We start from the raw sequence: 24,140 nt of genomic DNA, 5'->3' as shown, positions 1-24,140 counted from the left end.
ATGCTTAGAGCTAGGACATCAGGGAACTCGAAAATTTACATACAATCAGCAATTAACATGACTAAACTTACCTATGCTGCTGAAGAAAAAATGAAAAAAATGAATATAAAAATCAAATAGGTTAATCCCCACTTATACTCCTAGCTGGGTCATTAAGGACGTAATCTACCCATTAGCATCAGTCCTCCCTACACTAGCAAGGTAATTACAGGAGTAATTACAATAATGATGATCCTGCATCCCCGTCCTGCGTTGTACTCTCCACCCCACTCCCATGCACAGGGAGTGGGGTAATTAAGTCATCAAGGGTTTGGGGCCAATGGCCATCCCTCCCCTACAACAAGCCTCACAACTCCTTCTCTTCTCTATACCCGTGATGGTTTATCTCACGTCCGTGTGTACAAGTATCAATAACTCCAGGAACTCACTCTGAAGTTTCTGACTCAGGGAAAGATAACTATTTGTATATACATGGACTGAGGATTCCTTTTTTTTTTTTTATTCCAGTACTGAATACTTCGTGTCTGTTTATGGCTTAAAACGTTTTAGAGAGAAACGTTTTCTACAGCTATAATTAAGCCTTTTCCACAGCAGTAATTAACCACAGCTAGACCCTCTTGGCCTGAGTTCCAAGCAATAAATAACCTACATTAAGGTTCTTGAAATGACCCTTCAAGCCTAAAGCACATGACTGATCTACAATGTGAGAGAGAGAGAGAGAAAAGAAAAGAATTTGGGTACAGTGTTTACCTTAAAGGATGACACCCTGCCCATCTCCGTGACCTCATCGCCGTTGACCACTGCCGTTGCCATGGTTACGGATGACGCCACAAGACCAGCTGACCAAAATAATCCTCGAATGGTAGAAGACACGGTTCCGTAGCCTGGGGTTAGGTGTGGCTGTACGTGCGGGGGGTGGATACGTCACCCGCACACCTCACCTTTTGATATCAGCTCTTAAAAAGGTCTTTCTAGAAGACTTAAAAAATATATATGGAGTCTGGAAGCCTGTAGACGACCGTGCACTTTTGGTTCAGTGTCACGCCAGGAGGGAGCCAACACAGAACTTGTCCAGGAACTGAGTATTCGCAGGGCGGGTGCGAGTCCGGGGAGGAACTTCGTGTAACTTCTCTCGTAACTTTTGCTTGCGATATGACTCTCTTTCTCTTGGACCGGAGCTGCCTCAGCCCTCGCGACCCACCATCACAACCTGATATCACTCGTTCTTCTTCGAGAAAAGGACCAAACTTTTGACTCAGCACGTTTCTTTTTTTTTTTTTTTTACTATCTTTTCAGTTTCTGTCCAGATAACACTTAACAGGTATTTTCCCACTTGGGAGTTTCGCTCTCTGCGGTTTATTTTCTGGTACTTTAAGGGATCGAGCGAAGGACGGAGTTACTTCCTCAGTGTCTGGGTGTTGCGCGCCATCACGAGATGCAGCGACGCGACGGGCTCTGGAAGGGACACCCCAGTAAGGCTTTTACCAACACCTGCAACAAACATGGCACATTAACGCACCCCACCACCCAAGACGTTCCGCCGCACGCACTCACCGGGTACCGACGAACACCACACACACACACACACACACACTCCTCGATGCGCACGTAACGAGCATTCATACAACACGAGACAGGGTAAACAGCCTCCGTGTACGTCGACGGTAGTAGAACCCAAGACTACACCAGGCACAGCCTCGCTCTCGGAGCTCTGCAGCACACATCATGGCTCGGGGCGATGATTAACATTTAACACATCAACACACACACACACTCACATCTGTACCACAACACTTGCCACCGATACTCACACACACACACACACACACACACACAAAACACTTGCCTCACACTACACACCTAGGGATCACACTGAATTCACACGGCTCCGTTACTAAAGGGATGTGTGCATACTAAACATGTGGGCCCCTTCCTCCCCTTCCAATCCTACATATGTGACAGCGACTGCCTACCTTTCACTGGTGAAGGGCAAGTGTAGCCCCTATTGTTTTGTTTCTTCTGTTGTATTTCAATTTTTTTTTTTGTTCGGATTTATTGTTAGTATGTGTAACGTGAAGGTGGTGTCGGTTGTACATCGTACCTTCGTACCATACGAGAAGGTACACTGTCCCTTTGTACCATAGGGGGAGGAGCATCGTCCCTCTGTACCATACGGGGAAACGTTGCGTCGTCCCCAGTGTACCGTGAGGCGAGGTACATTGTTTGAGGATACTCTAATGGTACATCTGCAGTGTTATCACCTTTAAAAACACTGGATTGATGCACCATTCCTTAGCACCAGTTACGATACTGCACCAAGGAGGGTTAGGTGTGGTAACCAGTCCTGGTGGCCAACACTGGCACGTGCACTGTCACCATCCAGGATAGACCGTCCTACAGACACTGTGTGGAGGTGTGGCTGGCCAGCATCACTGTGGTGGTGGGGGTGTGGCTGGCCAGCATCACTGTGGTGGTGGGGGTGTGGCTGGCCAGCATCACTGTGGTGGTGGGGGTGTGGCTGGCCAGCATCACTGTGGTGGTGGGGGTGTGGCTGGCCAGCATCACTGTGGTGGTGGGGGTGTGGCTGGCCAGCATCACTGTGATGGGGGTGTGGCTGGCCAGCTACACATCTGAGTTACACCTGCAGTGCGTCACGTCCCCTGGCTGGGGCCGGGGCCTGCCTGGTTGGCCGTACGGCTCAATATACTCGCAGACCCCCCTCCAACCATTCCACCCTACTGCTGCGCGCCGCGGCAAGAATATATAATTCACAGAAATTTTTCGTTGCGAACCCACCCGGCACCAGTTCCCGTTCCACACTGGGACACCGAAACCCTGCCATCCTCCTCCAGGTCTGTTGCCGCCCTCCCAACGCCTCATCCTAGAGTAAATGTGTGAAAAAAAATAAAACTCCGATGATGTAACACTATGATGCCCCCAAACCCAGAGTGTCAATAAAGGAAAAACCAGTATAATCCCGGTCACTAAGAGTCTCCAGCGCCTAATTTTACTAAAGGACTTGCGCCAAAGCCTGCCGAGTGAGGGATTATAAGCTTCTTTTTTGGGGGGGGTAGGAGCTCGGGGTGGCGTGGTGGTGGGTGGGTGGGGGGGATTAATTAACGACGTTGCGGAGCTGGAGATGCTGGCGGACGGCTTCACTGTAGCGGTGACCTGCACAGCACCGATGCTGTGGAGGGCCCGGGCACCGCAGCACAGCGCTGCGCCTGACGCACGCCAGCCAGGGAGGGGGTAGACAAGGTGCGGCAGGGAGGGAGGCACGATGGAAAAGGAAGGGAGATAAGATGAGGCAGGGAGGGAGATAAGGGCCGTCAGGGGAGAGAGAGACATAAAGTGAGAGGAGGAGGATAGAGGCATGAAGTTATTCTTTCATTTATGGTATAACAGGCAGTTTATTCAGTATATATATATATATATATATATATATATATATATATATATATATGAGAGAGAGAGAAAGAGAGAGAGAGAGAGAGAGAGAGAGAGAGAGAGAGAGAGAGAGAGAGAGAGAGAGAGAGAGAGAGAGAGAGAGAGAGAGAGAGAGAGGGGGGGGGGGGTATATATAGACAGGTATATACATATAGAGGCATATATAGAAAGGTATTTCCAAATAAAGGTTTGAAACCTTCTCTTTGCTGGCCTCGGACCCGAACCCTGTGTACTTCGAACGCTGTATATTTATCGTTATTAAAGCTTGTCGTCTTAAAAACTTCGAGACTCTAACTACGGAACCTTGACTGCAGGAGAAAGAAAACTCATTACACTCAATTCATCCTGTGGTGAGGTTTGTTTTTCTTACTCCCGGTACTAATTCACTGCCCTTCTACAGGCACTACCAGGGTAGTCCTTGGTCCTCTGATCACCTGGGGATGCGTAAAGTCACAGCTCCTGAAGAGGAGGTCGTCCCAGCCGTCTGGAGTGGGTCAGTTCAGGCAGCAAGCAATCCCCACAATGCCTAACCTTTCCTCCTGCAGTTACAGCAGCTTCACCGCCCTCCATACCCTGAGTGATCATTCCCTCCCGATTCTTATCATCTCGGGTTCCTCCAGAGGCGCTCTCGCAAACACCCTTTATTGCGGGGAGAGTCTGGGGATGGGGAGATGGGGAGGGAGGAGGGTGGTGGAGGCAGGTAGGGGCGTGTGGTGAGCGTGATCCCCCCCAACCCCCACCTGACCTCCCTCGTCCAACCACCCACCCACCCACACACCTCGTCGTGAAGACCATAACAACTCTCCAGAGTCGGTAATTACCACCCCAGTCCTCTCTCCTTCCCCGCTGTTGTGGTGACTCACAAGCTACAAGGCTCTCTCTCTCTCTCTCTCTCTCTCTCTCTCTCTCTCTCTCTCTCTCTCTCTCCATGCAATTCCCTCAGCCCTCCCCCTCAGCTGACCTTCACCTTCTCTCGCCTTACTCCTTCCTACTCCTATCCTCCCAATTTACCCATCCGACAGGGAGAAGAGACCCATGGGGGGGGGGGGGGGGGAATGCTGTAATTCGGGGAGCAGGGGAGGGCAGCGTTAACCTCCCCACCCTGCAGACAATCCCCACCACTTGACGACTCTTGAACCACTTGACACAAGACAAAACCTCAGCTCACTCGCTCGCTTCAAACTTTAACCCACTTACACACACATAATTCCATCACGTCTTTATAATATATATATATATATATATATATATATATATATATATATATATATATATATATATCACGAACATATGTGTGTGTTAAATCTTCACCAAAATCCGCTAAGCTTTAAGAATCTACCTAACAATTTCTCTGTAATAAAACGGCGAGGGTTCACCAGTTGCTACACAGTGGGTTACGACGTTAGGGCTGTGCCCTATTAATTCATGGCACCATTTAATAAGCAACTCCGCCGCGGGACTTTCATGCAAATCAAAACGTAAGGCATTCGAAAAACATCCCGGACCCCAGCGTACAAAAGGCAGCTTCCACAACAGTGCAGCGAGCCTGCCAGTAAATAAGCTTAATATTCTAGTTTACTGTACAAACCCAGGACAACGTCGCCTTATACACTCAGCATCCTCTATATCCAAGCAAATGGGTTCCAAGTTGACGTAAGCAAATGGGTTCCAAGTTGACGTTAAGTACCAAGTTGACGTGAAAAAAAAAGCGAGTTACGCGAACGTACGATTCACCAGTGGGATGCGGTCGCGAAGCTCCATAACAAAGATCCTTGGAGGAGATCTGGGAGGGGACTCTCTCTCTCTCTCTCTCTCTCTCTCTCTCTCTCTCTCTCTCTCTCTCTCTCTCTCTCAGGGTTATCTAATTACCAGCTTTAAGGGTAATGGTCAATGGACTGACAAGCCGTCATACCCATGGGTCGTATCCTCGAGCTAAAGAAAGGTCGTTCGTACCGTCATGCTTAAGGGTCGTACCGTCACGCTCGAGGGTCGTACCGTCATGCTCAAAGGTCGCACAGTCGTTCTCGTTCTCAAGGATCGTATAGTCATCAAAGGTCGCACAGTCGTTCTCAAGGATCGTGCAGTCATCAAAGGTCGCACAGTCGTTCTCAAGGATCGTACCATCGGGCTCCAGGGTTTAGCAATTAGTCAGCAGGAACTCTGATTCGAATACAATGAAAAAACTGAAGCAAAACGCCTTTTTAATCACTCGCTACATCTCTTGATTAAAAATGCTAAATGATTAATGTCATCATTTCATACTGAGCGAACCAGGTAATGTAAACCTGGATACTGACAGAAATGTAAATGAGTCAATGACGATATATTTACACAGCAGAAATGTTTCCAGTGATTCTATTTACACACCAGGTACTCCATTTACACAACGATCGACAAATCGGTGGTGTGTTTTCATGTCCTCTGTTTACACAACAGTACTAGTCCCACGTCCTCTTATTTACGCAACAGTACTAGTGTCACGTCCTCTCATTTACACAACAGTAATAGTTCCAAGATATTTACAGAACGTCGATATTTCTATAGCTACACGTCTCATAGATTCCTAACGTTTACATAGGCAATCAACTTCGATTATCATGACCCAAAAGTAATTATCATCGACTCGTAACCAAAAAGTAATTACCATCCATGATAATCAAAGTTATGAATATTTATCACAATGATGGAAAGCAGTTACTCAATCAAAGATGACGAGAGAGTAACTGACATTATCATGACGAAAAACCAATAAATAATGATAATAATATTAAGAGTAATTAACAGATTAATGAGAGCAAAAATCACACATGTACAGCGTTCATTTGATGGCCTTGATTAGGGCGCTTAATTACCCCTCTCCGTCTCGGATAAACATCAAGAAAACGTAATCAACATCGAGTGTCGCGACATCAAAAAAAAAATCATTAGCGTCGATTATAATAACAAATTAGTCATCACCATCAATTAAGTCTGTTTCTGGGAGCGCCTCCCCCCCCACCCCACCCCGAGAGAGAGAGAGAGAGAGAGAGAGAGAGAGAGAGAGAGAGAGAGAGAGAGAGAGAGAGAGAGAGAGAGAGAGAGAGAGAGACCCACATCATCCCTGGGCCGCGACCCGTCACTGGGAGACTTTCCAGCCCTCCCGACGAAGACCAGCCCAGCCCAGCAGAGCCCGGAACACGGCGCCCCACCCGGCCATTATCATTACCCACTCTCCTCCCACCCGCCTGCCTTGCCTCCCTCTCCCGTCAGTGGAACTCTTGAGTCGTCTTTAATTACGAGGGTGATCAACGACCCTGGTTATCACACACCCAGCCACAATGGCGCACTGATAACAAAAACCTCCTGCAATAACCCGGCTGGAAATGAGTTAGAAAAAAAAAAAAATCTTCGAATTGGCCAATCGAAGAACATGAAGCCTTCGTAAATACAACCGGGCCCAATCGCTGGGCAGAAAGCTCTGAAAATGGTATAAACAGCCAATCGTTGTGGAGTGTGGGGTAATTACCAATCTGGCGCTGAGGGGGAACTGTAGATCGATTGCAACCTAACCAGCGTAACGAGCGTTTCATGAGGTCGTCAAGATATGTACATTACACACACACACACACACACACACACACACATATATATATATATATATATATATATATATATATATATATATATATATATATATATATATATATATATATGTCGATGGACATATCTACAATACTCAGTCACATATTATCATATATGACGACCTAGAAATCCACCTTCCACCGTATTCATGGCTCCCAACGACGTACGACAGTTCGTCAAACGACAGGCAGCACGCCCTCCAACTGACCAGGCAGCAACTGCGCTGCCGGATGTAAGATACACTGCACACGTTTCTTGACGTAAACATTAAACGCACATGAGCTAAACCCAAACTCTTATTCTTGAGTTTATTGTGTGTATTTCATAACGTCCAAGTATGTCATTTTTTCTCTTTCGTCAAGCAGCGCGGGTCCGCCCGAGGTTGGGTCCACGGGATGGAACCCTGGGCACGGCAGTCGACCCACAACCAGGTTCACCCTCTCCCCTTGGGTCTGGTTAACAGTAACTAATTGAGGCTTGTGTTTGCCTGCGTGTGTGTGTGTGTGTGTGTGTGTGTGTGTGTGTGTGCGCACATAAGAGTACAACAGACGAGGTACGTGTATATAATAGGTTACGAGACGGGGGTAACACGGGTGCAAAAACTCTCTCCTCGCGACGCACTTAATTACACAAAGAACAAAGACATTGCAGAGAGGTCGCGAGGGGAAACGTTTGTTCAGCCACTGACCTTGCTGAGAGGAAAACAAAAATATGATGCAACGTTGAGGCTGAACAAGAAAATGCATTACTTATTTGTTCTACGCCGCCTTCCATCTGCGTACCGTGCAACACACCAGTACTGCGCCTTCCATCTGCGTACCGTGCAACACACCAGTACTGCGCCTTCCATCTGCGTATCGTGCAACACACCAGTATAAGTTAACCCAATTTTCCCCCCTCATCCATTTTGGGAAATCATGTCTGCGGCCCCATACCCCTTCGTGTCATGGTCAATACCATATGCAAATCCATCCCACTTATCTTCCCTTATCTATCCTATTAAAAAAAAAAAAGACACAACACTGTTCATTACTCCGTCCTGGGAAATTCAACTAACAGCCTCCCTCTTGCAGCCGACATCCCTAGTTCCTACCCCAGGGGGCTCCGTCCTGGGGGAAGGACGGAGCCCCCAGCCTTCCCCACGTCTGTCCTCCCTCAACCACACCCGTAATTTTCCTCATCTTACGCTTCCCTATTTACTCTCCCCTCGATCCAACTCCCTCCCGCCTATAGGCCTGACGGCTGGGGTAGATAAATCCCCCCGGGGGATGGTGCAGACAACAGATGGGAGAGATAAGTTCCCCCAGGGGGGTGGTGCAGACAGCGGCTGGGGAAGACGGTCCCTGGGGGAGTGGCGCAGACAGCGGCACTCGGTAAGATGAGGCAGTGGCCAAGCACACTCCTAGGACCAATAAAACCCCCCCTGCTGGGAGGGAGGGAAGCGCCTCTCCTGGCACGCTCTACTGCATGACTGGGGGAGACGAGGGGCTACTGGGGGAGCAGGAAGGAGGAGGGGGGTGGGAGATGAAGGAATCGGGCCAGGGTTGAATTATGGCAATGACTGGGGGAGGGGGAAATAGTGCTGGAGTGAAGACTGCAGGGGGTGTGAGTGGGTGGAGAATATATATATATATATATATATATATATATATATATATATATATATATATATATATATATATATATATATATATATATATATATGAGTGAATCATTCAGCGTGTGACCTGTGGCACGTTGGAAGTAAATGACATAATGAGTACGTGTGCTGGTGAGTGACAACTAGACAGGATAAAGTAACAGCTATAATCATGAATAAACAATCGGAAACTTGAATGAAAACTCGAAAATAACAACAACAGCAATAATAATAATAATAATAATAATAATAATAATAATAATAATAATAATATGATAAACGATGACCTTCGAGGGTATGACCAATTTCCAGCAAACTAAACTCAATCGTCTGAACTCAACGAGCCGAACCCAATGATCTCAGCCCACTGAGCCGCATCCGCATCCCATGATCTCAGCCACGTCAACGACAGAGCCAAGCCACGCCAGGGACGTTAGCCTAGCCCCACGGGACCATAAAAACAGCGTACGGAACACAGCCCAAAGTGGAACCACAAACAGATGAGTAAACTGTTCATCAGCTGAAATCGATGAACGGGCCGGCCAGCACCTCCCAAGTATTAACGGCAGGAGGAGAAGTCTGGCTGTGGACTGGATGGCTGGAGATTTGGATAGCTCAAGGGATGGCTGGCTGGGGATGTGGGATAGCTCGGGGGAAGGTTGGAGAGGGGATGATGGATAGAAGGCTGGTCAAGGATCAGGTGGTTAGCTGAGGGGGTGATCATTACCAGACCCGCAACACAAAGTACGACTGGGCCCACCAGACCCGCAACACTGGGTGCGAACCCCTACACCCGCAATACATGAACTAACTCAAGTACAGAATAGGGAAACAAATGAGAAACATAGAGAACACAAGAAACACTTTCGCTCAACACACTGTTAACATGGCGAGGCTGAGAGGCATCGAGAAGGTCCATGATACAAGACGAAAACATCTGCAAGCAAAATGTGCCAGAGGAAACGTTCGTAAAAACTGAGAAGGATGGATTAGCCTTCAACGGATATTATGTGGAAATACTATATGATGGAACCTGAGGAGGAGGAGGAGGAGGAGGAAGAGGAGGAGGAGGAGGAGGAGGAGGAGGAGGAGGAGGAGGAGGAGGAGGAGGAGGAGGAGGAGGAGGAGGAGGAGGAGGAGGAGGAGGAGGAGGAGGAGGAGGAGGAAGAGGAGGAGGAGGAGGTAATGGGAAAAGTGAGAGGAGGAGGCCGGTGACAGAGGAGTGGTAAAAGGTGGGAGAGAGATGAAAGTAGGGAAATGGTTGGCCAAAAGAGTATGGAGGGGAAAAAGTGTGAGGAGTGAGGGGTATCTGACGGCTGTGGGCCAAGGTCAAGCGTAATGAGGATGAATGTGAGGAGGGGGGGGGGGAGAAGAAGAGAATGAGAAAAGTAAATAATGAGAGAGATATACAGGAGGACGGAGAGGAAGAGCGTAAGAAAGATGGGTGGAAAGAATGAATGGGAGGGCGATGGAGAGAGGAACAGACAGTGATGGAAAGGGTATGTAATGCTAGAGGAGACGTTGCTCCGGACGGGCAAAGAATAAGAAGGCAGGAGATGGATGAGGGATATTCGAAAATATAAAAAAGAATAGCAGTGAGAAAGAGTGGGTGGGGAGAATCTGGGTCTAGAGTCTGGGAGAGCGGATTGGGGAGGACTTTTCCAAGGACGTGGGTTGGGGAGGGCGGGTCCCGTGTGGGGCGGACGGTGAGGGGATCTAAGACAAAGACACGGGTAAATAACAAAGATGTTTGTGTCCTGCGAGTGTGGTGGAGTGTGGTGGGGCGTGAGGCGGAACAAGGGGGTGCCAATCGTGAGGCGGGAGTAAACCCCTCGGCCACGTCCCACGGGGGCGGGCGCAGGGAGGACCTATAAACACCGACATAATATTTGCCGGCCGGTGCGGCGACATGAACAGAGGCACGTCAACCAAGATGACGTCAAGCCATCCTCAAGGACATCCGAGCAGCAAGTCAGAGACGAAGGAGAGGAAAATGATTTCATACAAAGCACCGCCAACACAACACCGTCCCCACGCACAGCCCTGCGCCAGGCGAACCCATCCTGGATGTAACTGTCTTTGGCTGCGACAGCCGCTGACGTAAGTCCTCGGGTGATGACACCCGACTAAACATCACGAGCAAAATAACCAATTCTCACAAGAGATTTTCTGGGGTGTTACTTTGCGACACGACCCCCGAATTATCAAAAGTCTGGTATACGTTATATACAATTTCCTGTCATATCTTACGACACCATCAGCTTCACTAATAATGAGCGGTTCCTATTCCATGTGAACCAATCCTGAGACAGTGTGGAGGCTTCCGAACCCCCCTCCCCCACCACTTTATTAAACACAGAAAATTGACATCGTTAACTACAATTATCAAAGTTAATGACTTCCCATGCTGCAATAGAAACATGCAGACCGGCAAAACAACTCACACCCTTGTGTCTTGTGCTGGTGACTCTGGATTAGTGAAGTGGGAAAGGGAAGATGAACAGGTTGGCCCCACACACAGGCGAGATCTTTACCCATACATACAAGCTTACATAACGCAGGCCTTTATATAGCTTAGTACATGACTACACACGCCATCTGTTAAGCGTCCATAACGTCTCTCAAAGAATGCTAACGGTAACGAAACATTTCGAGTATATTATACGTTATAACGAAACACTACGAGTACATCATACGTTAAATAACGAAACGAGTACATTATACGTTATATAACAAATGCAAGTACATCCCACGCATTGCCCAATACCCGATGCAACATGCAAAACACACAACTTGGTTACATAACAATCTCGCATTTAGTATTCAGTCTCTACACCGAGGCCAACAGTGGGTCTTGGGAGGCAATCATCTCGGGCATGGTGGGTGACAGGTCTGGCTGGGCTGGTCCTCAACACACACAGACCCTCCCTGGGCCTTAACTCAACAAGGGCCACCACAAGTTCATTCAAATCATTTGAGTGGCTGATGTTCCCAGGATAACTTGCTAAACACATGGAAATCCCCATAATCTTGTGCGTCGTGTTCCACACGCTATTACCAACTTTACTTCTTGCCAACTGGAATTAAGGATTCTTCCAGGTTTTGTACCTCGCTTGGGTTCAGTGTGGTCTGTGCGTCTATGTCTTCCTCAGCCTATGACGTCGTGCACATCACTTTCGGCAACATGATCTTAAGTCATCATTTTGAAACCCCCGTTCCCGTGTCCTGATATTACGACACACGAACGAGCGCTCCAATTTCTTCGAAGACCTGCGAGGTTTTCCAATATTCTCTCACACAAATGCCCTGCAAATCTAAACGTACGTGCTGACGATATCAAAATAGTTCTCGCATAAAAATATTCCACCACTGTGTCACGTCGTAGCCTCACACCACAACACTATTCTGAAGATCAGACTGCGCGGACATATGCATATAACGTACATACATAATGTTCAGACTAATGTGAGAATCCATGAGACAGAGACTACCGTTACCTGAATACGAAGCTGGGACTATTAGGCCGGTGGGGCTTAACTTAGTGTGGCAATCAGTGGACCGTCCTCCCGCCTGTCTGAGTGTGTGACGAGCGACACAAGTTGAGGAGGAGGAGGAGGAGGAGGAGGGACGCTCACACGACCTCCTCCCGTCACCTTCCTCTCCAATGTGCCCTTACGTCCTCCTCGCCCTTCCCATTCCCCCTTCGTGACCTTCACTAGTCCCCCTTGATGGAAGTCAGACAGGGAGACCAGACCAACCAGGTCCCCTTTTAAATCCTGAATTCCCTTTCCTCATGTCACCCTTTCTCCCCTTAATCCACACCCTCAACATTCTCCTCTTTCATTCCTTCCTTACTCGACCCTCTTTCTATCCGCCTCCATCTCCCTTTCCTTACTTCCTACACGACCATCTTTTTATCTCCTTCCATCTCCTATTTCCTTCCTTCCTACTTGACCCTCTTTCTACCTCTCTCACCACTGCCCTCTTGATCCGCACCCACCCTCACCCACTTTTGACTCCTCCCTCTCCAATGTGAGGACCTCTCAATACCTCCAGGAGGCGAGGACCTGCTGCAGCACACCTTCCTCAACACCCGATGTATCGGCCATCACCTGCTGTTAGACCTTCCAGCTTCATCTGTCGTAAGGACGTCAAGTGACACGATCCATCCAGCAGACACGTTTCAAAATGCCTTCAGCCATGTTGCTGCTAATGCAATCCTTCCCAGCACAAACCTCCTCCTCCATCCATCTTCCACGTACTCTCCCGTCCTCAAAACCAACCTTTTCCTCTACCAAGTCCTCTACCTGCAGGCATAGCTCTCATCCTCTCACATCCCTTCTCTATTACTCTTCCTCCCGTCCTAAAAGCAACCCTTTCCTCCATCGCAACGCTCTCCAGTTCCTCCACACTCTTCCCTCTCAGGCGGATGGTATGACTAAACTACTCTCTCTCTCTCTCTCTCTCTCTCTCTCTCTCTCTCTCTCTCTCTCTCTCTCTCTCTCTCTCCAAGAGTAACCACACTACTTGCCTTCACTTCAAAAACTGGCGGAGCACTGCCTCTGCACGCCCTAGTAAAGTATTTGATGGACACTAGTGTCTTACACATACATGTCTCTCTCTCTCTCTCTCTCTCTCTCTCTCTCTCTCTCTGTATACATACATTTTTTTTTCCTTTTGACGAGGGATGTCAAGTTGAGGAAGAGACGACAAATACAGTGGAAAACTGTATGGAGGCAGGTTTACTGAAAAGAGTGAGTGGCTGGTCTGTTGATAATGCATCACTGGCGGGTTATTGATAACCAACCCCTGGCCGCAGTGAGCGTGCGTATGTGCTGTTTCACCAGCTGTGCAACCTTTCTCTCTATCATTCCCATTTTCCCTGAACCATGGACAACGTCATCTCCCAACACACCTCACATTTCCTTTACTCTCCAGCCAGATCTTCCCTGGCCCGCGCTCCTACCCTAACAGGGTACCCTACCAACACATTCCCATCTCGCCTCCCTCCCTCCCCCCTAGGCATCTGGTGCATGACAGCATTACACATGCACATCTAACACTTTCATCACCCGCGCAGCGCTGAAGGTGGAAATCTTATTTCCTCTCTCGGCCTGCGGCACCAGCTGTAGCCAGGACACACATAACTGGCATTTTAGCCAGTCCGGCCGTGGGAACTGGTGACACAAGCGGCATCGTGTGTCCTTCAACGGCGTGACCTTTCGACACAACAAGACCGTTGTGACCTCCCGTGGCGTGACAATACGACAGGGGCGGTGACCTTCAGTGTGGTGTGGTGTGAGACACAAGTGTGGGATGACCTCCAGGGGGGTGTGAAACTACACTATACTCTGGGCTACGGGGGTTGGCCAAGTATCCTTGGTCTTGTGCCTCGGGTGGAATCAATATTGAGGTATCTCCAGAAGACCCGGGGTTCGCTCCTCTTCTCCGGCAACAACCACCTCCTCAACAGCCGTCTACGTCAACTGCTCCATGGAACCTGTTAGACCAACAACTTGTGGAATCCCTTAACACCTTGAGCACGACGATACGACCCTTAGCTATGATGGCGCGACCTCTAACCTTTAAGGGTCACGTTAAAGGCCGGGTATTAGGGGAGCGGGTCCCTTTACTTAGCAAATCATTCGAGTGAAAAAAAATATCGCATCTCAGTAAAGCGAAAAGAAATAAGTGAATCCTTCAATGGTGTCATTACCAGTCTACCCTCAGCCTACCTTACTATACGATGGTGTCAGGGGGTCGTCCTCTACCCACACGGGACCTGCCTGCCATCAAGGCCTTCCCAAGTGAAGACTTGGTTTACCAGGTTGTTTGCCACTGCGTCTCAGTTTACTGCCCGCAACCTGACCGGTGGGGAAACACCATGTAGGGACGCATCCAACTGTCTCGAAGGAAGTTGATGGATCTTTTTCAAGTTCCTTATATCTGCCGGTAGCAGGCGCTGATCCCCCGATAATCATGCTATTTTTCCGATCAAAAGGATTGTATAAAAAGCTGAGGCCGCTGAGTCCTTCTGAGGTAATCAGTGATACAGGAGACATAAAGAGACCCAAAAATCAATGCATACAGATGTATATATTCTATCACTGGTTACAGCTTCTCTCCATTTCACTGGATTCGATTTAGTAAACATATTTCTGTACGAAAAACTCGATCTTCCAGTATTTTCCTTGTACATTACGACGCATGATTCGCGTCTACGTTTTACTGAATTATACAGTGTTTAAGGTTCTCTCGCCTCTCCCAGTTTATAAACAAGACAGATGGACAAAATCCTACATTCTTTAACATCTTTCCAGTTCCATCACTCTACAATACAGCGACTGTTCTTCGGTGTTCTTTAATACTGTTTTTTGACGTAATTGAAGTATATTTTCTCAGCAGTTTATGGTTATATAATTTTACTCATATCCTTAATGAAATAATTAAATAATTACGTCCAAAATTTATACCAAATTAAGTCATTCACCTGATTTGCTTCATTAGCTAATATAAACCTTTGCCATACAAACAAAACCAATTTGGAATGACAGCTGCAAAAACTGAAGAAACGTTTAGCTTTTAAGCTTTCCTCTTGTTACGAGGTAATCAACCCTTGTCATAAACACAAACTTAACTGGAAAAAAAAAAAGATTCCATTTTCTGTCAGTTTTCTTTTCTCGCTCAGACTACGAGGGTTCGAAGCACTGGCTCATAAAATGAACCAATTTCTCACAATGATCTGTTTGGTGATTCCAGACTTCATAAACCTGGAAGTTCGAACCACTGGTTCAAAAAAATGAGCCAACTTCTCATAATGGCCTGTTGGGTTGACTCAACGCTTCATAAATCTGTATTGTGGACCTACAACAGAGAATAAGCTGACGGGTCTTGCTGTGGTATGCGCTTACCACACACCACAACCGGAGGTGTGTGTTGCATTTATATGATACCAGGACACAGACTGATGTTCCTCGGGTGGTGTGAGGATACAACACAACACAACACACACACACACACACACACACACACACACATGAGTGTAACTCTGCAGCACAACAACCATATATGTGTCTTTCAGACACTTGTGTTCTTAATATATGTCGAAAAGGAAAATCAAACTAGCGTGTTGACCAGAGGCAACACACAGGGAGTATCTACAACACACGGTGTCAGCGTGTGAGGCTCCAAATTAACTTTCATGCGAAGTACACAGTACGCTGGACAGTCTTAATTACACGGGGGAAAATATATAATGTATTAAACTGGAGTGCTTTCGACCTTAGGCCACACAGGCGAACGAAGGTATCTACATAACACCTGGCAATATTGTCACTCGCACAACTCGACGTTCTCAACTCTTGAGTTTTTTTTTTTTCTTTACGGTGAGCGAGCGCTACGTGCTTGTCCTGCCTGATGGTAGAAATCCCGCTTTTAGTAGGTAATATCTCCCCGTCCCTCACCTGGGGCCCAGGAAGCACCAAGGTTTAATAATACACTTTTCTCCAGGTATAACCGAGGCACAGTTTCTGCAACATGTGTACTTCTTTTACGCCGGAGGAAATGCGAGCCTCACACTCACCCTTCTCTGTACTGCATGGAGAGAGAGAGAGAGAGAGAGAGAGAGAGAGAGAGAGAGAGAGAGAGAGAGAGAGAGAGAGAGAGAGAGAGAGAGAGAGAGAATATTAAGCTCTGTGGGTGAGAGTGAAAAATACACAATCGTATTACTGTCCTGAAGTCCACACATACTCTCTTTCTCGCTCTCTCTCCTCCTCCTCACTTCCTCTCTTTCTCTCTATTCCTCTCTCCCTCCTTCCACCAGTCCTTCCTCTGCTCTCCCCCCCCCCTACTCTCTTTACTCTTACCTCCCCCTGCTCTCTCCCTCTCCCGCCCCCTAGCACAAGAGCTTCCCCCTCAGCAACCTACACGACCTGTTCCATGCATCAATCACCAACGTCTCAGCCTCTCGACCCCAGCACACGACTCCTAGTGTCAGCTGGGGGCACCACTGTGAGCTGGGGGCATCACTGTGAGCTGGGGGCATCACTGTGAGCTGAGGGCATCACTGTGAGCTGGGGGCATCACTGTGAGCTGGGGGCATCACTGCCCCCCCCCCCCCACTATCACACCATCACCTGCTTCCTGTGACGGTCCTGGAGGGTGAGTGTGGCAACACCGTCACAACCTCACTATTATCTGCTACTCAGCGATGGCCCCCAGTGACTGTGACGCAGTACCGTCACCGTCACCAGTGATCGTCCCGGCGAACGTGAAGCAGCAACGTCACCATCACCTTAGTGATAGTGACCGTCTTGGATGTGGGCCAGATACGGTAGGAGCAGAGCTAATGTCCTCTCCCCACCGCCCACTCTCACTCTCCCTCTCCCTCTCCCTCCCTCCCTCTCTCTCTTTCCCCTTGATGCTGGCTATGGGCACCAGAGGGGGGGACGAGGCTGACATTAAAGGAATGTGACAATATATATTTTCTTTCTTAAAGGAGAGCGAGAATGTCAATGTACGAGGCACGCTGACGGGGAACCAGCGCCCGTATTGGCAGCGTGGAAATCCTTGAGCACGGCGGTACGACCCCTCGACTGATGTGTACGGCGGTACGACCCCTCGACTGATGTGTACGGCGGTACGACCCCTCGACTGATGTGTACGGCGGTACGACCCCTCGACTGATGTGTACGGCGGTACGACCCCTCGACTGATGTGTACGGCGGTACGACCCTCGACCCATGAGCACGGCAGTACGACCCTCGACCCCATAAGCACGGCGGTAGGGCCCTTGGGTACGATGACCTACCCTTTCAAAGACCCGAGCCACCATACCTAAGGGTCGTACCGTCATGCTGAGTGGTCGTGCCGTTGAGCCGAGGGGGTCGTGCCGTCGTACCTGAGGAACCATTACGACAGATGCGTAGGGGGATGACAATACTACAATGTCCTCGTCATGAGAAGTGAGGACGGGAGGAAAGAGGCACAGAACGACACGAGCAATGAAGAGAATGAGGATTGAATGACAAGAAGAATGAGGAATGTAGGGGAGATGTAAGGGGGAATAATGAGGAATGTAGGGGAGATGTAAGGGGGAATAATGAGGAATGTAGGGGAGATGTAAGGGGGAATAATAGTGAGGCTACAGTGATTCTTAGACGAGGTAATGAAGGAAGGGGGAGCAACCTGGCACCATGCCCGCCCCAGAAGACACACCCCCCTCCCTTCCACCCCGCCACGCCCCAGGGGGCTAGCACCCTCTCCTCCGGCCCCCCGAGGGCCTGCACCTGATCATCGTGATAAACCACAGTCCACATCCGCCACGTGCGCACCCCCCCCCCCCCTCCCCTCCGGCGCAGCGCTTCTCAAACGCGGCCACCGTCTCAAAGTCTCCAAAATTCCAATGTTAATACGACCTCACCCGAGGAGGGAATATCTATGATCATCATCCATCCAAACCGGGAAAATATTACGTGGGAACAAAGGCTGATGAACAAACAAACAAACAAACAAACTAAGGCTTAGTTACGTTCAAACAATATATATATATATATATATATATATATATATATATATATATATATATATATATATATATATATATATATATATATTCCGAAGGGAAAGGCGAAGCCTCCTCTCGACGGTGATCACAAATGCCTGGGATAGAACCCCTGCGTCACAAACACCAGCAGGAGGGGGTGACGCAGGACACACCGTCACTGGTAGGGGGTGTGACGCAGGACGCACCGACATGGGCAGTGGGTGGTGACGCGAGAGATACCGTCAGTCAGGGGGTGACGCAGGACACCCCGTCACTGGCAGAAGAACTGCTGATGGGCACAAGCCAGTGATCTGTGGTACTGATACAAAGAGGGAAGTGTGAAGGTCAGCAGGCCAGTGAGTGGGAGGAACGTGGGAGGTGAGTTACTGCAGGTAAAGTGGGAGTGGCTGGGAGGAGTTACGAATGTCTGGGAGGCGTTACTTGGCAGTAACTGGGAGACATGCATGGGCGAGGCACCCCAAGACGCACCGAACTACTTCGACGCGGGCGGTACGAAGGAAGAAAACGGGGTGGAAGGGAGCGAGTCTATGCACTTTAATAGAGAACGGGAAAACAGGGAAATATCAAATGAATATACATATGAAACGGGAAGACGAGAGAGAGAGAGAGAGAGAGAGAGAGAGAGAGAGAGAGAGAGAGAGAGAGAGAGAGAGAGAGAGAGAGAGAGAGAGAGAGAGAGAGAGAGAAAATAAGCTTGAGGGAAACGCATCGAAGGAAAACGTGGAAGAAGAAAATGCAAAAAAAAAAGAAAAACAAAAGCAAAGGAAAACGAGTTACATCCATGGATAGCGTCATGTTTGTCGTCGGCAAATAACGTCAGGCTCAACTCACTGCATGACGCCAGCACGAGACTGTCTTCGAACGAACAAGAACGTGCGTGTGTGTGGGTGTGTGTGTGTGTGTGTGTGTGTGTGTGTGTGTGTGTGTGTGTGTGTGTGTGTGTGTGTGTGTTTCCTCTGGAAGAGACGCAGTACTTCCGGACGTCCACACTAGCAGAGACTAGCACAACGTCCCGAAGAGCTACTCTTATACCCCTTTGTTTGTTCTTGGATCTCTGGTTGGCTGTGGAAATCCAGTCCACCATTCCAGACAGAACGTGTACCATGTACTCACCCTGGCGGCCGCTTTCTCTCTCTCTCTCTCTCTCTCTCTCTCTCTCTCTCTCTCTCTCTCTCTCTCTCTCTCTCTCTCTCTCTCTCTCCTTCCGTCTACGGGAGGACGTAATGTATTCTACGGTATACGTCCGCCGTATTTCGTTTTACCCCAAACTGAGTTACGACCCCCCCGCCAAGAAGCGGAGGGCGTCCAGCGTTCACAGCGAATAGGAACAATAAAATAAGAAGTCATATTTCCCACACGAAACGCGAGTCTTGAGGCTAACAATCCCAGGGAAGACCATCGCTAACGAACGCGACAAAAAAAAAAAGGTTCACTGCTGACCAAGACGTGGGGGAGGTTGAAGATCAACAAAAAAAAGATGGAAAAGGGAGAGGCTACGGATGTAGGAGTATCGGGCGGTGTCAGCGACCCACAGAGAGAAAGGAAGCTCGGCCATAGGAAGATGCTTACAAAGACGACAGCGTTGGGGAAAGTCAGACCTGCAGCCATGACCAAGTGGAAGAAAACGTAATGACTGAGGAAAGTATTCGTTCTAAAAGAGTAAGTGAAGACTGTAAGACCAGCACACGACCAGCAACATAGAACTACGACATCCAAGACTCTCCCACTTACAAAGACTAGCACTGAAAAAAAAAATTACAAAGGTGACATGCCCTGGTGCAGCCCACTGACAACAGGTTGGCCCCCCGTATGCCACATCGTTCCAATTCATTCTATCGCAAGAGTGAGGAGGACGTCATCTGCGAGACTGAAGAGAATCCTTCCTGGTGAGCTAGAGGGAGCACGAGAGACAACACAGCAACACAAGGGAGAGCGCAACACATGAGTTCCACGTCCCCAGGCAACACCAGACCTCTACCGCTCACCTCAGTCAGACTGACTCAGCAGCGCCAAGCTCAACCCTGCACAACACCTGGAGATTTATATCCATTTTTGCTTTGTCTCTCCCAGATAGAACAGGAAAACTTTACCGGAGAACTCGGGAAAACTAATTCTAACAAAGATACACTTTCCCAGCTTACATAGCAGTCTGTCGTCCACCCACTGGTCCCAACACTCCGGCCACAACCGTAAATATAACATCACAACAGCACATGCGCTCGAGCGTTAACTCAATGAGCTGAAGCTGACTCGAGTAATCGGACGAAACCAAATGATACACAAACGACAGAGTCCCTAATCCTCTTCCAAACACAACAGACTGAAAGATTTAATGTAGTAACGAGAGCCGGGGTCTGTATCAACGAGAGCCGGGTCTGTATTAACGAGTGTCGGGTCTGTATCAACGAGAGCCGGGTCTGTATTAACGAGTGTCGGGGCTGTATTAACGAGTGTCGGGGCTGTATTAACGAGAGACGGGTCTGTATTAACCAGTGTCGGGTCTGTACATTTTTCTAAGAGATGGTCCGTAAAATGAATGAGCCTACAACGGAGAGAGAGAGAGAGAGAGAGAGAGAGAGAGAGAGAGAGAGAGAGAGAGAGAGAGAGAGAGAGAGAGAGAGAGGGTTGTTTCTGTTGGAGCTGATGCTGTTGTTTTCCTCTACGTCAACAACACCACGAGTGTTGGTGCTAGTTTTTGCCGCCACACGTGTGGTCATTCTTGCTGTGGATGGTGTACGTGGCGGCGGTGGTGAGTGGTGGAGGAGGAGGAGGAAGTGGTGATGATGATGACGATGGTGAACCACACGCCACAGGGAAGGTAGAGTACATACGTAATCACCAACATGGTATGTAAGTGTGTGTGTTCCTGCAGCTGCTGTAACCGTGCCAAGAAAAGTGTGGTCGGTCGGTAAGTATTGATCTTACTCGTAGTCAACACTGGGGTGTAGTGTTCCTGGGTCACTAACGACAGATGTGTCCGCTGGGTCTGTGGTCTTACACAGACACACAAACAAACATAGACACAGACAGACACAGACAGACAGACAGACAGACAGACAGATACACACACACACACACACACACACACACACACACACACACTCACGATGTTGAAACTCTGGGGGAAAATTCTATCTGGGGTCACTCTCTGTCAATTTGCATAGTGGACAAGAGGACAGGGGGGGAGGGGGGGGGGAACTGGGGCAGGACCACACACTGGTGGGGGGGGGGCATGTGAGCAGATGCAACAGCACGGACAGGTCAAATGAAAGGGTTATGAAGAAGCGATATGAAAAGAAAAAAAAAAAAGAGAAATGAAATGAAAGTAGTGCAAGCAAAGGAGGGAAAAAGTGAAGATAAAAGAAAAGGAAGGTATGAGCTCAAATGAGGCTGTGAAGTGGTACAGGGAGAGGGCTACCAGCCAGGCATGCGGAGGCGCAGGTAATGGCAGAGTGAGGCCAATAAACCACGTCGGGATCTACGAGGAAATTAGCGGGGTAGGATAAAGGTGGGAACGTGACGCCAGGCCGGGGAAACGCTCCGCTAAACAAGAGGAGAAGACACACAACAACAACAACAACAACAACAACAATAATAATAACAACAACAAAAAGGGACAGGGAATTACGAAAGGTGGAGATGGAACACAGGGAGATGAAGGGAGCAGGGAACTCGACCACATTATCGAAGGAAGAGATAGATATGTGGGTAAAACAAAGGAGGAGGAAGAAGAGGAAGATGAAGATGAAGATGAGGAGGAGGAGGAGGAGGATGAGGAGGAACCAAGATATCTACATAATGAGAAAAAAAGATAAATTGAAAAGTAAGAATTGATGTGCAGTGCTGTGGAAATGGTGGAACATGTAACAAGTCTAGTAAAACGGGTAGGGTAAGAGAAGCAAAATACAGACGAAGAATAAAAACGATAAAGATGAAGGAATACGAGAATCTCTGGAGGAGGAGTGGCAGTGACAACGCATGCAGAGTGAAGGGGGAAGATAAAAGGCGAGTAATGCAGGCAATACGAGCAGAGAGGCAACCGATGACTTAGGAAAATATAAAAGATACGGAGATAAAGAGGGGGAATATAAGGTGAAGGACAGAGGAGATGACTTGGAGGACACATGTGCAACGAGAAACCGAGCACGAGAGAGAGAGAGAGAGAGAGAGAGAGAGAGAGAGAGAGAGAGAGAGAGAGAGAGAGAGAGAGAGAGAGAGAGAGAGAGAGAGAGAGAGAGAAACCCTCAAGTTACAGCTAACGTCTACAAAGCGCCCCGGGAATGGGGCCCCCCACTCTGCTTATGCCGTCAGCTTGCAGTAAGACAAACTTAATTGCGACACACAAACGGAACCGACGCTTCCAGGGGCGTGGCCCTACGGGTATACAGACTCCCTCCCTCCAGCACTGTACACGTGGGAAATCACCCACCGACGCAGACCTCAAGGTGTAAGTGTGTTGGGCGAAGGGTGTATAGGAACCAGGCGAGAAGGTTCTCAGGACTTCCATCTTCCCCTACATAACCTTCCTTCCCTCCCCAAGACTCCATCCACATACCGCCATCTCAATTTTCCCCTTCGTTACCTCTATACTCTCAACTCCATAGAACTTTCCCCATCTCCATCCACCTTAATCCCGATTCCCTGCACTCCTCCTCCATTCATCCCACGTTTGAGACCCCCAGTCGTTTCATCCTCAAATGCCATGAAATACCTCCATTTTAACATAGCACCGGTGACGATATCTTACGCTGATGACTAAGGAAACAATCTTTATCCAAAACGATACAACAGAAAACGGAAACTAAGCCCGACTCTGTGATGCGTGAGGGGTAACTGCGCTAAGTCCGACCGGCACAACTATTTCATGAATATTAAAACGCCCAGGGAGGCAATTCCGGCATTACACGGAAGAGCGTGCACCAAAGTCGCAGGGGAAGTCTCGCTCAAGCCCCTACACCCACACCTTGGCTCGCTCGCTCCCTCTCCTTCACAGTCATAGCAACATTTATATGCCATTGTCATCACATCTTGTGTCATAATCATCATCATTATCATTATTAAATACCCGTGTGAGTAACATCAAAAACAGCATTAAAGAAGTTGCTTAATCGCCTGTTCTTCCCTGTTCAGACCGCTATATTACGACAGTGATTGTCTGTTCTCCGTGTTCAGTCCACTACAATCATTACGGACATCATCAGGTACGCCGGTGGCAAACACGGGGGCCACCTCTGCCCCACCCCGGATGACTCCCTGGTCAACCCTCAGGGTCAAACACGCCGCTGTAGTGAAACCCTTTACTCCAGCCTGTCCCTCTATGCAAATGAACCTTACTTTACAGGGCCGCTAAGCAAACAGGATGGCGAGATGGCGGGCTATAAGCAGGTCCCTGAGCGTCGGCGAAGAGGGGAGGGCCCAACCATGGGTGTCCCTCCCTTTTACGTTACCCTCCCTCGTCCGTTCCGCCTCTACATGTTCCCTCCCTGTATGTCACACCTACTCTGAACGTTATCCCTCCCTGTGTGTTCCTTCCACGTATGTTACCCTCCACTGATACACGTTCCATTCCTGATACCGTTCCCTCCAGGGGTACCCTCCTCTCCATCTATCATTCGTCCCCTCCGTGTGTTCCCCTCACAGTGGGAACTTCCCCTCAGGGTGCTCTATATCACAGCGTGTTTCTTGCCGCCCTCGCGCCGTCCCCCTTCCCCCCCAACACGGCAGAAGGACCCAAATCTCTGTCGCCCACATGTCTGGCGGAGCCCTGGGCCGTCGCCAACTCCGGAGGGCTACTGGGCAATTAGTCCCATATTCCAGAAGACTTGCTGCCGACACCACCCTCCCACTGGTGAGGTCATCACAGGAGAC

General features: G+C 48.8%; 1 protein-coding gene across 19 annotated transcripts in view; it reads right to left on the bottom strand.

Moving 5' to 3' along the window:
- The window catches only part of LOC139757250 (adenosylhomocysteinase-like 1), a 338,517-nt gene that overhangs the window by 62,686 nt on the left and 251,691 nt on the right, over positions 1–24,140 (bottom strand). For 4 of the 19 annotated variants that reach the window (XM_071677536.1, XM_071677535.1, XM_071677540.1 and 1 more), the window contains exon 2: positions 751–1,491. The exons of 12 other annotated variants lie outside the window; for them this stretch is intronic. In XM_071677536.1, coding sequence (XP_071533637.1) covers positions 751–813 — 63 coding nt within the window. In that variant the 5' untranslated portion in view covers positions 814–1,491. The remainder of the gene's footprint in view (positions 1–750; positions 1,492–24,140) is intronic. 3 more of the 19 variants (XM_071677538.1, XM_071677537.1, XM_071677541.1) reach the window with 1 other exon arrangement.

The sequence above is a fragment of the Panulirus ornatus genome, chromosome 25, assembly GCF_036320965.1.
Source record: "Panulirus ornatus isolate Po-2019 chromosome 25, ASM3632096v1, whole genome shotgun sequence".
NCBI lineage: Eukaryota > Metazoa > Arthropoda > Malacostraca > Decapoda > Palinuridae > Panulirus > Panulirus ornatus.
Note: the sequence above shows the minus strand (reverse complement) of the source record. Positions and strands in the feature narration are given on the sequence as shown.